This window comes from Helicoverpa zea, chromosome 2 (genome assembly GCF_022581195.2).
Source record: "Helicoverpa zea isolate HzStark_Cry1AcR chromosome 2, ilHelZeax1.1, whole genome shotgun sequence".
Lineage (NCBI taxonomy): Eukaryota > Metazoa > Arthropoda > Insecta > Lepidoptera > Noctuidae > Helicoverpa > Helicoverpa zea.
This window is the reverse complement of record NC_061453.1, coordinates 5,790,819-5,807,128: the sequence shown is the minus strand read 5'-3', so window position 1 is coordinate 5,807,128 and position 16,310 is coordinate 5,790,819. Positions and strand designations below refer to the sequence as shown.

Genomic DNA, 16,310 nt, shown 5'->3' with positions numbered 1-16,310 from the left:
TTTGTAGTCTGTGCCCATCATAAATACATCATAGACAAAAAAAACATTCCATTCAAATTTCAACTATTGAGGAGTTTCTTCTGTCACATTGTAAATTTTATTTAGTTTAATAAATTGTGAGCTATCGCATGAATTTAGCATGTCGCAGCAAGAAATATCTTGCGGCTTGGAATTTACGTCCACTCCAGATTTACAAGCTTGTTTAACAGAAGCTTTGCGTTGCAATTACTCTTTTATAGTTTCGCCAGTAGTTCACCCACGTTTTCGGAGACCATGTTCAATAGCCGGCAGGGTTGGTGGTTTCACAAGATCAGATATGATACTATCTCCTCAAGATTGGACGGGCAGGATTGTAGGGAGGTTGTCCCCTTATCTAAACGTAGACTCGCCGTCACCCGGCGTTCGCCAACGTCATGAAGATTGTTTGAACGAAGAACTCGGTTACTGTCGAGGGCTTGGACTTCCCGCAATCATGTTTTCTGTACATGGTAGAGAATCAAATAATTTGGCTAGAATTCTCAATTCATACTATGAAACCAGGTTAGTTAATTGAGGAAGCCTCAAGGACACGGTAACAATAACAAACCGTGGTTTTAATCATTTTTTTTATTTTAGTCATCACCCATCCCTTATATGGGCTCACATTCCTATGACATGTACAAGAACAAAGAATAGAGGTGACGCCGACCCTGAAGAAGATGATGCGGCTTGGGATGAGACATGGCTATGGTGGTCTAAATTCCATGAGCACCTTGAGTTTGATAAACGAGTTGGTGTGGCCTTAGAGCTGTCAGCAGATTTACCTTCAGAAGCTGTAATAAAACGATGGTTAGGAGAACCTGTGAAAGCTATTATTGTACCAACATCTATTTTCCATACCAACAAAAAGGGGTAATTTATTTTTTTATTTAAATTGAATTACTTACATAATTGTTGTAATTAAAAAGTTATAAGTTGTTCATATTCCTATGTATTTAATGCAGATATCCTGTACTATCTCGAGCTCACTCTCAGCTGGTATTGAGCTTAGTTGAACATGAAGCTCAGGTTATTGTGAGTGGAGCAAGGAGGTCCAATGTGGAGTTCTATTTGCAATACCTGTTAAGGATCTGGAAACGAAGACCTTATCTAGCTGACGATCCTATGTTAAGTTATGCTAGAGGGTATGATTAGTTCTTTTGCTTAATTTTATTTTGTATTTTCATTTGTGGTATCTATAATCTATTTTAATATTGAAGGTGGGAAGATTATCTGCAGACTCCACTCCAACCGTTGGCTGATAACTTGGACACACACACTTATAATGTGTTTGAAAAGGACCCAATTAAATATGATCAATATCAGAAAGCTATTGCACAAGCCTTGACTGATCTGCAGAAAGGGCCTTCTCAAGTGGTATATATTTTTCTTTATTACCTCTGTACTACAGAAGTACTTGTGTGACAAGTGCCCTGCTTGCAAGAGCAAGCTAGTAACCTGATATCAAGTATTGTTTTTGCTCAATTAATGTTTAGCTTATTTTTATACACTCAGATAAATGCTGACATAGCTACAGCAAATGCTCAAGAGCTAGGACAAGGAGACACTGCAGACAAGAAAAAGGAAACTATAACAGTTATGGTGTTAGGTGCAGGCAGAGGACCATTAGTCAGAGCTACACTAAATGCTGCTGATATAACCAATAGCAAAGTCAAGGTAAGTTACACATTGCGTACATGCTTGAATGTCTTATGAAAGTTATGAACTCAATAGCTGTGTTTCTACATGTTCTCTTGTGTCCAGTGGGAAGTGCTACCTGTAACCTAATTAATATAGCCTATTTTACTCAGGGATAATGAAGCTTCTCAACAGTGAAAGAATTTCTCAAATTGGTTCAGTAGTTTTGGAGCCTTTATGGCACAAATAAAAAATCTTTCCTCTTTATTATTTTTCTACCACACTTAAAAAATGTCAATTGCTAAAATTAGCAATTAACTTGGAAGTTAAATGTTTTATAATCTATAACCATCTTACCACAAAAACTTTTAAACGTCAGTTTAAGACTTGTCTAAAAAAATGTCAGATTATGACGTTGAAATAAGGTCCATTTTGCGGCCACAATTTTTTTGGACAAGTCTTAGACACATGTTTAAGTTTTTGTAGTAAGACCATAAATGTTTAATAAATTAATATTTGTAACCAAAAGGTAGTGGCAGTGGAAAAGAATCCTTGTGCTGTGGTGGTGTTGACAGCACAAGTGCGTGAAGTATGGCGCGACCGAGACGTTGTCGTAATACCCGGTGATATGCGCCAGATCAATCTCTCACCAAAGGCAGACATTATTGTGTCTGAGTTATTAGGTAAGCTTAAAATTTAATGCGTATAGCCAAATTGTGCATAGTCAAATATACTTGGTGCACTACAAAAGGCACCAAGAAGAGCAAAAGAATCAATTACTGTCTTAATTGAAGCCTTAAGATCAGGTTAAAACACTGCTTTGCACAATATAACTAGCAAAATTTGGGTATAAAAATTGGTTAGTAAACAATATTAGCGGAATACAATTGAGTTATCATTTTGTGTCTATTTGCAGGGTCATGGGGGGACAATGAACTGTCTCCTGAGTGTTTAGATGGAGCTGCAGGGCTCCTGAAGCCAGGTGGTATATCAATACCTTGTGAATACAGGTCTTATGTGGCTCCTATTTCTTCACCCAGGCTGTGGGCAGCAGCAAAAGCTGCCTCCTCTATTAGTCCATCAAATCAAAAAGATAAAAATCTTGAGACGTTATGGGTTGTTTATATGCAGAATAAACATGACATAGCTGAAACAAAGGTAAGCAACTTAAAAAATGGGTCAAAAATACTCCTACAACACCATGTCATATATTAAAATGTTGTTTGTATTTCAGCTTGTTTTTACATTTGAACATCCAGCAAAAGGAGCAAAGGATCATGAGGGCCAAGAATTGACTGATTACAGGAGACTACCTCTGACAGACAACAGAAGATCTGAAATACTTACTTGGGATGTGGAGCAGGACAATGTTATGCATGGATTTGGGGGATACTTTGATTGCACTTTATATGGGAAAGAAATGATCAGTATAGTTCCATCAACACATAGTCCAGGAATGATATCATGGTTCCCAGTTTTCATTCCAATCAAGGTACTTTAGTGTTTTAATTAGAATGTACATTTAGAAGTTTGCGTATTGCTTGGAACTATAATGTTGCTATTTTTATTTGCAGACACCTCTGAGAGTGCATAAAGGGGACAAGATAACAGCTAGATTTTGGCGCTGTCTGGATTCAAGAAGGGTCTGGTATGAATGGATAGTGGAAGTGGGCAATCACACCACAACCCTGCATAATGCTAATGGAAGAAGTTCCGAAATGTTGTTATGATTATTTTCGTACAAAATATTAGAAAGATATTTTCTATATTCAATAAAAAAAGCTATCAGAGTTTATGGCATATTTTATTTTCAAATAACAACTTACTATTGCACATTCAAAACAAACTAAAATTCTACAACAATAACTAATGACTTAGTATACTTTTTTTACATAAAATAAGGCAAATACTATTTCTTCACAAGTCTTACAATATTCATTTCTTTATGAAAGTCATCTATATCTTGATCCCATCTTTTTTCGAAGTAAATTCCTGCAATTATAAAAAAAAGTATAAACAAAAATGTACAAAAAATATCAAGTTATTCCACTAATTTCTGGGTGAGTCTTTCACGTGAAAACTGAAATGAAATGAATGACTAGATTTGTTGAAACTTAGTAGTAAGGTAACAGTATATGTACTAGACTAAAGTAATTAAGCTAGACAGTCCCTCAGGAAATGGGTCAAACTACTGGAAGAAGCTATTATTTTATAAGTTACCTTGCATAAACTTAGCATTATTGCCTGTTTTGATGGCCCATGGGAGATAGTACTTCAAATACATCTGGCGATGCTTTGGCTTAAGTCTGGCTGCTCCCCAGATGCCGCCACTGATGCACATAGGTAGCCTTGTTTGAATACCTTCTACCCATTTTACTGTAACCTTTATAAAATTTTATTCATTAAAATGAGAAGACAGACAAAACAATATAGGGAAAATAATGTAGAATAACTACCTCTCCCAACATAGATGTTCTCATGAATAAAGTGGCATGAACCAAATCATGCACTTCTCTATAGCGCTGCATTACGTAAGCCAGTTCAGGATCTTCAATAAACTGAACCGGCAGACGAGAGTCAGCTGTGATGTTGTTCTCAGTCATAAAATCTGCATAAACTCTACCTAAAGTGTTATCTGGCATTTGGGATAGCTTATCAAAGGAAACAGTGCCAGAATTAATACGCGGTTTTTCCTTTAGTATTTCCGTGCCCTCTTCAGTTTCTGTCATCTTTTGTCGCATATATTTTATAGCGCTTTCTCCAGTAACTTCGCCTAAACAAGCGATCATGTCGCCCCGATGTGGATTTAGTAAAGAAATAGCGGCTGACCCACATGACAATAAAGTTTTTTGAAACGTATTTGTTGCAATGAAGTTTCTCTTCATTTCGTCAATAAAATTACTACTTTTGGGTGCAGCAGTTGCGCAATATGTTCTAACTATTGCAAGAGGAGGACGCATTTTTAGAACAAAAGCAAGTAACCTGCGTAAATAACCCGATGAAAACGAACGAACGACCCAAACAAGTTTGTTATCGAATGGAACTGTCAATAGTGTCAATTTTCAGACATTTTGACAGTGACACTCTGTGACAGTAACCAAGGAAATGGAAAAGCGTCCATCACAGAGTTTGTTGTGGTTTCTTTCCTTTTTTTCTTTTGGGACCGTGCAAGTTTTGAGTCCGGTATATAGAACGAAAAGACCTGTTCTTTTTAGCTACTCTTGAAGCCATACCTAATGAGGGTTTTCTAAAATGGCGTCCACCAGGTGGCAGCACCGAGTCGTCAGGTCCAGGTAACTGTCAAAGTGCTTATCTTTACTATGAATAGTGAACGATTTTAGTGTTTTTTTTTTATTTTATAATTAAAGCACTGCATTATTGTTTTACTATTGAGGTTGAGTAAATAAAAAAAACTAAATCATATTGTGTTAACAAATTTTTCAACAAGCTTTTCCTTAGTACCAGCATAGACATAATATTAGTAAACAGGACTGCGCATATAAACCCAAAAAACGAGCCGAGTGAAACAGTTAGTACGGAGGCTGTCTGTCCCTTTCTAATAGGGTGACTATGAGATTAAGCTATGTGAGACCTGACCTGAGATGGAACCCTTGCTACGCTGTATTTTTTTGTAAATGTATATTTTTTTTTGTGTTCATGTATGTGTAGCAAAATAAATGGTTTAAATGGTTTTAAATGAGACAAATCCGAATTTGCTAAGATTATTAAACACAGATTAGTATTGAAGTTTTAACTTACGCAGTTTGTGACCTTAAGATACTAATAAAGGCTTTTAATAATTAGCGGAAATTAGCAGTATAAAAGCAGGAAGATTCGAAGTGAAGACTGTTTTTTTTGTATTTCTACTTCATATATAGACTGCTGAGCCATTTATGTCGCCTTTCTTCATTTTTTGGGAAGCTATAACAATAGTATAACAGTTTTAAAATCCATCACCCATATTTTGACTCGTTACAAGAATTCATGGGCACCCTAGTTGTTTGGTTTACGAAAATGTTATTATTAGCTAACCTGTGGAACGATATATTGCAACCACCATAGGATTCACTTTTGCAAGTAGAAACGCAACACTTTTTCACCATTTTAATAGTTTAAATTGATTTAATACAAAAAAATATAAACAAAATTTTAAATGCTGATTACGCGCCAAGAATGTTCAGGGTTACCGCTAGAAAATAAAAAAAGCAAAATAAAAATTTATGTTCTTTATGTTTTAATAATAAATACGAATAAATTAATGCGATTGTTATTAATTTGTTGACTTACAATTGTTAAAATAAGATAAAAATATAAGTGATTCAATTGTTTTTGGGAAGACAAAACTTTTGATCACATTTTTTTATGCTGGCAAGGTGTTAGAAAGAGACAAACAGCCTCCGTTCGAACTATCCCTCTCGGCTCGGATTTGCCTCTGTGTATTATGCAACCAATTTAGTACCTTATTGCGTTACTATAGAGTTCATTTTCGTAAATATATATTTTGAGCGTGCGCAATCTTGTTTAGTAATATTATATCTATGAGTACCAGTGACTTTTGCACCCTCTCTCTTAGCTCAATTTTTAGTTCGGAAACCTTATTCTGACCGTAGTCCATAATAAAATCAATAACACTTCCAATATAACAGAATTTCAATAAACAATAAGTTCGGACCCTACAATTCCATCCTATTTGACAGCTGTTTGGACCTGACGCATACGAAGCGCCGCCTGGCGGCAGAAAAAGTATCGAAAACCCTCATTGCACGGTTTGTGTTTTAGAAAGAAACTGCACAACTGCAGTCTAGGTCACTCGACTATAGCGCCACATAGGACTTTGTGATATCTTTATTATTTTGCCTTATCTGTCACCGTGGATGGATATTAAAAAAAAAAATTATATAGAGTGAGGTTATGTTTACTCGTGTACTTTGGAGATTTATTAAGTTTTTAGAGAAGTTCTAAGAAATAAATCACGTCTCCTCCTGCTTCAGTTATAAATATAAAGGTTGGTTAATAGTTGTGTTAAGATTTGTTTCTTCTGTAATCTTTAGTCATAACTTTTATTTGAATTATTCTCACACTTATTATGTGGGTTAGTTTTAGAATTGACAATTTTTCCTAAATAATGAAATTAATAATTAAAAAATAAAAAGTAGGTTTTTATGTTTGAATAAAAGCAATCCTTCGTCGTAGGTTATATAGGTATAGACGCTCTTGTTGCATACACTTAATGTAGTTTTATGTTATTATGGTTTACTGTTTTCTTTTTTCAGGGTTAAGTTGCTTAGAAACTAGCAAAATGACGCAACAGAAGAAAGTAAAAAAAATAAAAATAATCAAAGAAGAAATTAGCAAAGAATTCACATTTTTGAAAAATGTGTTTTCAGTTATGTCTTTACCGCTGCAAATGAAAGGTAAGATCTCTGTAAGATTGCTAACTATCTAACGAGCAGTGAAGTTAATTTTGATACTTTGTTACATTCTCATAAAATCTTTAACTACGTTTTAATTATACTGTATTCTTCATCTCAGGTGAAAATGAAGACAATATGGACATTGAAATAGTAAATGAAAATCAAAAAAGTAGTGAGGATACAGAAATGCCCAAGCGTGCACGAAGCATCGCAGAACTTGAAGAAAAATTAGAAAAGATAAAATCACAAAATAAGTTCAGTTTTAAAAATAAATTGCAGAAAAAAAGCCTGAGTAGTAAATTGAACAAAAAGATTAAGAAATCAGAGAGGAAAAATAAAACAAAAGTTAAACCAACTGTAGATGCACCATTTGCAGATATGTTAAAGTCCAGCGTTGAAGAAAAACCGAAACCTAAAGCAAATATTACTAAACCAGTGTTCAACAATGAAGGAAAACTTGTATTTTCAAAATTCGACTTTGCCAATGTTGGCAAAAAAGGTAAGAAATTATACACAGTTTTGTTATTGAAATATGATATTGCATTACAAGTTATGGCCAAAAACATTTTGTAATATAAAATGCATTTTATTTCTTTTGCAGAAAGAGTAAACAAGGTTGAGAAAGATCCTAAAAAGATTTTAGAAAATCTCAAACAGCAAGAAGATAAAATCCGACAGTTGGAAGAAAAAGAGGACCAGGGTAAAGTAAAAGAAATAAAAGAGAAAATAGCTTGGAAAAATGTTCTGCAAAAAGCTGAAGGACAGAAAGTTAAAGATGATCCTTTATTACTCAAGAAGTCAATAAAGAAAATGGTAAGATTTAATGTCCCACGGTTTCACGCGCGTGCAGTGGGAACTACTTCCCAGCAATTATTTACTTGCAGGATCTAATACCATAATTAGTTCAATTGAATCATTAGCAACAGTACCTTACATAAAAAGATCAAAACAATTCATCGTAATCCGCAAATTATTTTATATTCTGGCCTTACATTTAAAATAAAATATTGCTACAATTTTTTTTCACAGGATCAAAAGAAGAAACAAAGCAAGAAGCAGTGGGACACCAGAGTCAAGAATGTTGAACAAAAGAAAGACGAGAGGCAAAAGAAGAGGGCAGAAAATATTGCCAAAAAGAAGAAAGAGAAGAAGTCTAAAATTATCAAGACATCGGTTAAACGAGGCCGAGTCGTCATATAACATAGAAGGACCATCAAGTTTATTATGTTTAAGAATAAAAATATTTTTGACAAAAAGCTCTTTCTTTATTCCCCTTATCCTAATGTGCTGTACGCGAGGTCATGGGTTCCATTCCCGGTTCTGGTCGAAATGGCTTTGTGGTTTTAAAAAATTCATAATGCAGACTGTTATTCTGTTAGTTGGTGATTGCTACAACTGTACATCGGAGAGCACGTAAATGGTCGGTCCTGCGCCTGATCTCTTTCCGGCCGTGTTGGATTTTCCGTCCCATCGGGCTAGGAGAGTGAATGAATAGGGAGAGCACTTGTGTCTGCGCAAATGTCTATGTAGTGGTATACTATCAATTATTATGTCCTGGGCAGCTGGCTAATCTCCTAATAAGGACTTGGACGGGACAGGGAAAATAATAAATAACACAATTTAACAGAAAGGAAATGTAATTTATTCGTGATAGGTATTTATAAAACTGTATGTAGGTATGCTATTTTTTTAACTTGAATTCAACTAAGTTCTACTTAAGGGTAGGTACAACAAAAGGCGGCAATGTTAACGAAAAATAATTGTTTTTACGACTGTGAACATGACCTCACTGTAAAAACTGAATTTGGCTTATTTTAGGTAATACGCAATGGAAGGCTTTGTCGGAAAATAATGCGCTCGTATAGTAATTCGCATTACACTGTTTTACAGTCTACTTCACTAATCAAATAGATGAACTATATTCTATGTACCTAACTAAATTCATATGAACACATTTTTTCTTAAAACTAGGTGCATTAAAAGTTACACACCATGCTAAATAACTACAAAGACAAAATATTTAGGTACCTAATGGTATATATTTTCTGTATAATATCAATCCAAATAAATGGCAGAATCAGTCACTAAGTCGGCGCTGTAAAAATTACGATTTTTCAAAATTGTCTAACTGTCTAGGCTACATGTTATAAGAAGCGATGTTACGATGTAAAGCTTACATATTATTTATAAGATGCAATACAACTTAATATTATTAAAGGTGGTCTCTTCATGAAAGTAATCATGGTTATTACAATGAGGCAGCTATTTTGAATTGAATTTTGGCAACTTATTGAGTGAGCTTGACTGGATCTATTTGTTCAGTTTCTTACATAGAATAAACTCATCGCAACTCTGATGCCAACATCCAACCATGATATTCAAGTAACCTTAAGTTAAGCTTAAGGTACATACATTTACCTCGTAAACTGTGTACGGACAAAACAGTTCTTTTTTTTTGGCATAAAATAATATGTAAAATATCAGAAAAAAGTATTGCTAAATTGTGCTCTTAAGCTGAATATGATATTTAAACAGTACAAGTAGCCCTGGTCACAATGTTCCAAATACCTATCCTAACCGAAACAAAAGTTGGTTTACACGGTTACTTACTACGGTATACATAGAATTTGATCAATAAATATAACGAATTGTATTATAAGTACATATTAGCTGATGGGAACAAAAATTGTTGAAAAACAAAATTTTAATGATCTTTTTTCGTATTAATTTGAGGTAGTGGCGGAGTAACGTTAGATACTGTTAATGAAATGGGTTTACACAATATTATTATTGTCATTTTCCGCCACCCTCCTATTTAAGTTCAGTACCCGATGTTAAGTGGTCTCTATACTAAACTTATGAATATTTCATAATAAAATATATTCTTTACATTAGATTTTCTTACAGTTTAGTGCCAATAGAAAGGAGATTGATAACTTTGTGGCATTTTAATACACATTTTGAGCCGTGCAGTTTATTTGCCCTGGATCAGCTTTAAATTATATAGAATATATTATGTTTATTTAAAAATATTACAGTGGATACTGAACGCACCCATATCAATCTGATGATGGATTTATGTTTTTTTTAGTGTATGTCTGGATTATTTATTAAGTGCAAGATAGCGTTTAATTAGAATTTCCGGTAAACGACACCGACTCTTTAACTTTGAAACTGGCCATCATTTACCACTCATATCTCGACAAGCAAGGCAACATACATAACTTAGTAAAATTAAGAATAATGTAAAGTTGAATCTGATTTAAAAAAAAAATTGTTTACTTTGAAACATGATCACAATTTAGGTACTGTTGTTCAGTGACTGGAAAAGCTCTTATCTTACAATGGGGCTCAAGTGTTCGTAAATTGTTCCCTGGCTTATCAAGGCCCTATCATGAAGAAATCGAAATTATAAAATACCAATGTTAAAACTAATCATATTCAACCAAGACGCCATTAAAGTCACCAGTTAACTAAAATATAACATAAGTATTTTATTATATTTATAAAACGAATTTGGTATAATAAACCCAATAATTTTTTCGGTGGCTTGTAAAAGCAAGATTCCAGTTCGGAACTTACATTATATTAAAATTCTTCAAAATATAAACTACGTAACTAAGCGATAAAGATATTAAAAATAAACTAAGCTATTAGTATTAAAAACAATTGTAAATAGCAACAACTGATTATGAATAAAAAGCCTCCAAATAGAAGTACTCTTCCTTCCACATAACATGAACAAAATAAATAAAATTGGAAATAATAAGATATAAAAAAATAAGTATACAAGATAAAATTTGAGAGTATAGTAATAAACTCCTATGAAATATTAGCATAATAAAGGCTTCTTAGCTTTAGATATTATAGCCTCGAATCTTATAATTAAGGTGTGTGTACACAAATTGTGTTTAAATATTTAATAAAACATTACACTTATACATTTTATAAATTGCAGCAATAATTTTTCAGTGTATAACACTTGAAGAATAAATATTATGGATAGGGAGAACACAACAACTACTTCCAATAACCATAACATGCACAAGGCTTCGCCAATGGTACATTGCACTTCACCAAGTCTTACTTATCCTAAGGTGTTTAACATGAAACAACTGTCCCATAGCTATGTGTATAAAAGTTGTCTTTACAAAGTATTTCAAATACATGTTTACATAATGTATTACGATTTACACACATCTACACAATTATGTCTTTGGAGAAAAAAGTACAACAGAGCACTGGAAAATATAACATGCTCCCCATACGTCTCCACTGACTGTTTACAACATATAACTTAGGTACAAAATTTATAAACTAAAATGTTACATACTAAAATTATAAAAATAACATACTCTTATAACATCATCAAAATAGAAAAAAATAAAAATTGTTTTAATGTTGTAATACTGCACATTCACCTTTACTCTAAATCAGTCAAAAGCATTGTTATAGAAAAGATATCAAATAATAAAAAAATATATCTGATAGACGTACAATAATTGTTGCATGTATGATCTGGTTCTATATCACTGTTCATTGAACAGTTATGATTTTATTTTAGTAAAAAATTAAAGGTTGATATAACAATTTCAGCATATTCAAATATATTCACTCTTTTGAAAATATATGAACATGTTCAAATAGTCATGTTACTTACTCTAACTGTATTATCCTACTAACTAAAGCCTAAATTTAAATGGTAATAATAAAGCAAGTCGTGAGGCGGGATATTTGCATCAGTCTTGTGAAATTCTCAATTGTGAAAATTATTACTGTCATTTATTTATCTATTTGGTAATCTTGTAAAAAAAGAAACTGTTTAATTTATATGCATTAATTATTTACTTTGTAAGCCTTTACGGCATGTGTCATCAGTTCAGCTCCGATTTTAAAGAGGAAAGAGTTGCATCAAGCACTCGTCCAGCTGCATAGCCAGGTATGTTAAGGTAAGCTGGTTTATCATGTTCACATAATCCTGGCTGAGTACAGCAGCGGCCCATGGCTTGGCCACCACTATGGCCCTGGCCGGCATGACTGTGGCTGCCGCTGGCTTCTGACGTTGTTCCTTGACAAATCATTTTATGATTTGTGAATTGCTCCAATGAACGCAACTGTTCTCCGCAGTTGTCACACTTCAATTCCCTAGCATGTACTTTCTTATGGCTGTTAAGCGATCTTGAGTTATCAAAAACTTTGGTGCACATGTCACAGTATTTCAATACCTTTTCTCCAGTGCATACCACCTTGTGATTGTTAAGTCTGTCCAATGACATGTAGCGTTTATTATTGCACAAATCACATTTGAATTGCTTCTGTGGTACACGCCCTGTGTGCACTTGCATGTGTTTGCGTAAATTGCTTTTATCTTTTATGTACTTGGAGCATACGGAACACTTGTTGACATCTTTACGTGTATGGTTAGCATCCAAATGTCTCCGTAGATGTGATTTCTTATGAAATGGTTCCAGACAAATCTGGCATCTGAAGGGCTTTTGTGCCGGATGCACTCCTGTCAAGTGTGTATTAAACTCTAAAATTGTGGGATAACTCTTTCTGCAATGTGGGCAGTGGAAAAGTTTGCGACAAATTGCTGCACTCGAGTCACAGAATGGGTCTGAGCAATCATCACAAAAGGAATCTAATCCAACTGGAGGTGTTACTGTTTCAGCTTGAAACTGTTCCAAATCTGTTTGTAACGGGTCTCTATCAGGAGTGCCGGCTCCAGCTGGCTCCTGTTTCACTTTGGTCTGATCACTGTGCTCTGAATAATCATCCTGCGAAGGCAAGTTGCGCGAAGTGCTGGCAAGCATCCACCATGGGTTGTAATGCCATGCTCCCAGACCAGAGTGCACTGCTTGTTCTTTTATATCGCTGGTTTTTGTTTGCGTTTCAGCATTGGAAAACCCTGGAAAACTGGGCAATTCTTGATTCTTTGATCGAGACGATTCATACAAATTGTGTTGAGATATCAAGTTTTCATAATCACTTGGATCCAACTTTCTTTCATTTCGGTCACCTTGATCTCTTTTAGACATTTTTTGTGAACGATATCTGAAAATGATTTTAAATATTTAAATGATAACTTTATTTGGAAGATATTGTTGAATAAACTGCAACATCATGAAACGTAAACAAACAACGCAATTACGCGCCCAAGTAAACACAAGCACAACTGCAATAGTTTTTCACTCTTAGATAATTCAAATGGTATATTTGAAACAAAATAAGTTAATTATAAATATTCCTTTATCTTATTGGAATCTAGGCACTTGTATTTTGTTTATATCAAAGAATAAATAAACAAGGAACACTGCTTCCCTTGTTATTTGCGTAAACGATTAGTGTTCACTGTTTTTTAAACTGAACAGAGACGCATAGTACACAGTAAATTAAAATATATTCGCTTAACTATAACTTGATAAATAAAATACCTACTTTAGTATGTTTTTCCATAAAATTCTCAATATTCTCATAAAAACTATTTTTATAGAACATCGGCCATTTTGTTTGATTAGTTTCTTTATTTTTTTTTTATTAAAAATGGTTTCAGAGTTTAGACCATGGGCTTTTTAGTAGTAACGAAAGTGTTAACTCGATAAAAGGTAAAGGATTTGGTTTCTGAAACGAGAGAGAAGGTTGTGCGCCATTAAATAATAGATAAACCATTTTCAGGTAAAAGCAGGTGGCGACTGTGTGGGTAACATATAAGTACTTTTCCGGAACGGGATGTAGCTTTGTAAACACTTCGTTACAATCTAAAAACGCTCAATGCTGGACAAAGGCCTTCCCAAGGTACTCACCGCACGGCATACGAACATGGTGAGCGAACACACTGGTATGCTTTTGTGCAAGTAACTATCATGTAGTGAAAATTGTCTTGATATTATTTAGTAAATATTTATCTGTGGCTCCTGGAGTCCTGGCTCCGACCGACCGATGGTAAACTGTCAAATGTCATGTGAAGCAAAACTAAAATAAAAAATATTTTATTAAAAAATATTCCTTCTCTCTTATTATTGTGATTGATTGTAATACTATTGATGAAACTATTATAATAAATTACAATGGCGTGGCTGGGATCGACTGTATTGAACGCTTTCTGGAAACCAACAGTTAACATAGTGAGGTTAGAAAATAATTGTGTGATACGTATTTTTATCAATGATAATGTTTACCTAATGTGAGTGTTCTGTTTTAGAACTCGGTATCATGCTGAAAAGCAACGCGTCGTAAGAAGATATGGTTATGAAGAAAAGATCTGGAGTGGAGGATTACTTCCTCGCGGGGTCGAGAAACCTTTGCCGGTGCCTGAGTATAGGTAATCAATCGAAACTTTTTTACAGATCAATCGAATGCTAATCGATATGTATAACACGCATCCATTGGGATGCGTGTTATACATATCTTTTTTTTTTTAATTTTTTTTTTTGCCTTTATTTTTTTATATCTCCAAAGCCACCATCAGTTAACATTTCCATATGGACAGATGCAGGCACAAAGTTTCAGCATTTACATACATTTTGATGCAAATTTAAATTAATTTAAAATAAAGATCTGCCATTAGAGTTCTTAGAGTTCAAATATTCAAATTATTTGTTTCAGGCCAGCAAACGCTTGGACGGAACGCAAAGCTCTGTTCGGTCAGAATGACTACATTGATATTCTTGGATCAGGAGAATTGCATCCAGTGAAAATTCTGTACACTGTACCAGCATGGATTAGAGGAGTCAGTGGAAATGAGTATCAAGTGAGTAATGGTGTCTTGTCCTACCCTTTACCAGTTGTAATCAATCAAAATCAAAATCAAAAATCATTTATTCAAACTTGGCTGCAAGACAGCACTTTTGGAACGTCAGGAATTTACAATAAACGCTCACCCTTCACCACTTCCTATGTGTTTTTGCCGGGAAGAAGTGGCGCAACAAACTCCCCAGTAACGTAATGATGTTAGCTTCCAGTCTAATCAGATGCTGTTAAGTACCCTTTTATTTTTCTTGGAATGACTGTCTGTCTGATCTGATATCTGATACTCTTCTATATGTATTGGTAGTAGAAGTGGTAATTCACTTTATAATTAATTATTTGATCTAATTAACAGTAAGTTTTGTGTGGTCCCCATAAACATTAAATGCGTAATTTTTTCTTTCAACACTAATACTTAATTGACATTTGTTTGATATAAAATTAATGTTGAAATATTTATTATACCCTTTTTATGATACTTTCAGATTTTGCTGAGGAAAAGGAAAATGTGGGCTAACACTGGTACACGTCAAACTAGACCAACTAAATGGAAAGACATGGAGAAGAGAATATCATTCTTGTACAGAAAACTTAACAGAAAAACAAAGACAGGACCCTCTCCTGATTAAAGATTACTTTTATTTATTAGTTATTATATTGTAGATTATTAGGAAATAAAGTGTTATGAAATGACTTGTTTAGTTTCATTTATAAGTGGACTTTTTCTACACAATTTATTTGTCCTTTCAAGTCAGTTTTAAGCCATATAAATCTGCAAATTATGCAGTCACTGTAAGCTGTGATCCTTGTAAAACGTTTATTTTTACATAATATTGTCCAATGCTATTCATGACTTCATAAATATGATAGTTTGAAATAAAATACACTACGATTTTGTGGGAACAAATGAATATTTTATTGCCCAAAAATACATAATGGCTTCCATGATATTGTCTATGTACAGACGTCTTAGAGCGATTTTAAATAAATAATGTGGGTGATGATCAGTGTGAATACAAAACCAGGGGCCCGATTCTCCTAATTTTACTTAAGCGACATCCGATTCACATTCGACTGAGATCCAATCCCGACTCAATTACGATTGATGGGTATCGTATGTGCCATTCCGCTATTTTCTCTTTGAAATAAACGTTTTTTTCCTTTTCTGTCATTCAATAATGAATCATTTTGTCTGCAAATGATTTACGATTGCAATATGATTGTAGAGCAAACTACCATATAGACCAAAATAGCAGACCAATCGCAAACCAATTGAATTTCGTTGGAATACGATTGGTCTTATATTAAAAATTGCTAATGCGATCATATTGCGATTCAATTTCTATTCGATTTTGACATTATTAACTTAGGAGAATCGGGCCCCAGGTATGCTGGTATGAAACGAGCCAGTACGAAGCCGCAGGATAGGCTAACTTTTTGCAGATTGCAGATACGGCAAACCATATGACATTTCTAAAGATATTATCGTCTATC

General features: G+C 34.0%; 5 protein-coding genes across 5 annotated transcripts; 3 read left to right on the top strand and 2 right to left on the bottom strand.

Moving 5' to 3' along the window:
• The first annotated feature begins 44 nt into the window (after positions 1-44).
• On the top strand, positions 45-3,449 carry LOC124640649 (protein arginine N-methyltransferase 5). The gene is made up of 9 exons (XM_047178516.1): positions 45-540; positions 616-891; positions 984-1,163; positions 1,239-1,395; positions 1,534-1,695; positions 2,186-2,339; positions 2,573-2,814; positions 2,891-3,148; positions 3,231-3,449. Exons 1-9 carry the CDS (start codon positions 140-142, stop codon positions 3,384-3,386), a joined length of 1,986 nt encoding a protein of 661 aa, XP_047034472.1. The 5' UTR covers positions 45-139; the 3' UTR covers positions 3,387-3,449.
• Positions 3,442-4,711, bottom strand: LOC124640658 (ubiquinone biosynthesis protein COQ4 homolog, mitochondrial). Its single transcript, XM_047178528.1, has 3 exons — positions 4,113-4,711; positions 3,877-4,039; positions 3,442-3,648 (listed from the first exon to the last, which is right to left on the bottom strand). Exons 1-3 carry the CDS (start codon positions 4,614-4,616, stop codon positions 3,566-3,568), a joined length of 750 nt encoding a protein of 249 aa, XP_047034484.1. The 5' UTR covers positions 4,617-4,711; the 3' UTR covers positions 3,442-3,565.
• A 1,789-nt stretch (positions 4,712-6,500) lies between these two features.
• On the top strand, positions 6,501-8,326 carry LOC124639157 (surfeit locus protein 6 homolog). The gene is made up of 5 exons (XM_047176396.1): positions 6,501-6,661; positions 6,930-7,070; positions 7,189-7,569; positions 7,672-7,883; positions 8,100-8,326. The coding sequence occupies exons 2-5, from the start codon at positions 6,956-6,958 to the stop codon at positions 8,268-8,270; spliced, it is 879 nt and encodes a 292-aa protein (XP_047032352.1). The 5' UTR covers positions 6,501-6,661; positions 6,930-6,955; the 3' UTR covers positions 8,271-8,326.
• A 363-nt stretch (positions 8,327-8,689) lies between these two features.
• Positions 8,690-13,583, bottom strand: LOC124639150 (zinc finger protein 235-like). The gene is made up of 2 exons (XM_047176388.1): positions 13,509-13,583; positions 8,690-13,124 (listed from the first exon to the last, which is right to left on the bottom strand). Exons 1-2 carry the CDS (start codon positions 13,544-13,546, stop codon positions 11,945-11,947), a joined length of 1,218 nt encoding a protein of 405 aa, XP_047032344.1. The 5' UTR covers positions 13,547-13,583; the 3' UTR covers positions 8,690-11,944.
• A 292-nt stretch (positions 13,584-13,875) lies between these two features.
• Positions 13,876-15,509, top strand: LOC124643942 (39S ribosomal protein L51, mitochondrial). Its single transcript, XM_047183063.1, has 4 exons — positions 13,876-14,199; positions 14,272-14,391; positions 14,676-14,820; positions 15,302-15,509. The coding sequence occupies exons 1-4, from the start codon at positions 14,138-14,140 to the stop codon at positions 15,443-15,445; spliced, it is 471 nt and encodes a 156-aa protein (XP_047039019.1). The 5' UTR covers positions 13,876-14,137; the 3' UTR covers positions 15,446-15,509.
• The last annotated feature ends 801 nt before the right edge of the window (positions 15,510-16,310 follow it).

Excerpts from the sequence above, each read along its gene's own strand:
- LOC124640658 (XM_047178528.1), bottom strand. The coding sequence starts at position 4,616 with ATGCGTCCTCCTCTTGCAATAGTTAGAACATATTGCGCAACTGCTGCA. Across the intron at positions 4,040-4,112 it reads GAACATCTATGTTGGGAGAG|GTTACAGTAAAATGGGTAGA; the intron begins GTAGTTATTCTA and ends AATTTTATAAAG. Across the intron at positions 3,649-3,876 it reads TAATGCTAAGTTTATGCAAG|GAATTTACTTCGAAAAAAGA; the intron begins GTAACTTATAAA and ends TTATAATTGCAG.
- LOC124640649 (XM_047178516.1), top strand. The coding sequence starts at position 140 with ATGTCGCAGCAAGAAATATCTTGCGGCTTGGAATTTACGTCCACTCCA. Across the intron at positions 1,396-1,533 it reads AGAAAGGGCCTTCTCAAGTG|ATAAATGCTGACATAGCTAC; the intron begins GTATATATTTTT and ends TTATACACTCAG. Across the intron at positions 2,815-2,890 it reads ATGACATAGCTGAAACAAAG|CTTGTTTTTACATTTGAACA; the intron begins GTAAGCAACTTA and ends TTTGTATTTCAG.
- LOC124643942 (XM_047183063.1), top strand. The coding sequence starts at position 14,138 with ATGGCGTGGCTGGGATCGACTGTATTGAACGCTTTCTGGAAACCAACA. Across the intron at positions 14,200-14,271 it reads CCAACAGTTAACATAGTGAG|AACTCGGTATCATGCTGAAA; the intron begins GTTAGAAAATAA and ends GTTCTGTTTTAG. Across the intron at positions 14,821-15,301 it reads TCAGTGGAAATGAGTATCAA|ATTTTGCTGAGGAAAAGGAA; the intron begins GTGAGTAATGGT and ends TGATACTTTCAG.
- LOC124639157 (XM_047176396.1), top strand. The coding sequence starts at position 6,956 with ATGACGCAACAGAAGAAAGTAAAAAAAATAAAAATAATCAAAGAAGAA. Across the intron at positions 7,071-7,188 it reads TTTACCGCTGCAAATGAAAG|GTGAAAATGAAGACAATATG; the intron begins GTAAGATCTCTG and ends TCTTCATCTCAG. Across the intron at positions 7,884-8,099 it reads AGAAGTCAATAAAGAAAATG|GATCAAAAGAAGAAACAAAG; the intron begins GTAAGATTTAAT and ends TTTTTTTCACAG.
- LOC124639150 (XM_047176388.1), bottom strand. The coding sequence starts at position 13,546 with ATGAGAATATTGAGAATTTTATGGAAAAACATACTAAA. Across the intron at positions 13,125-13,508 it reads TTATGGAAAAACATACTAAA|ATATCGTTCACAAAAAATGT; the intron begins GTAGGTATTTTA and ends AATCATTTTCAG.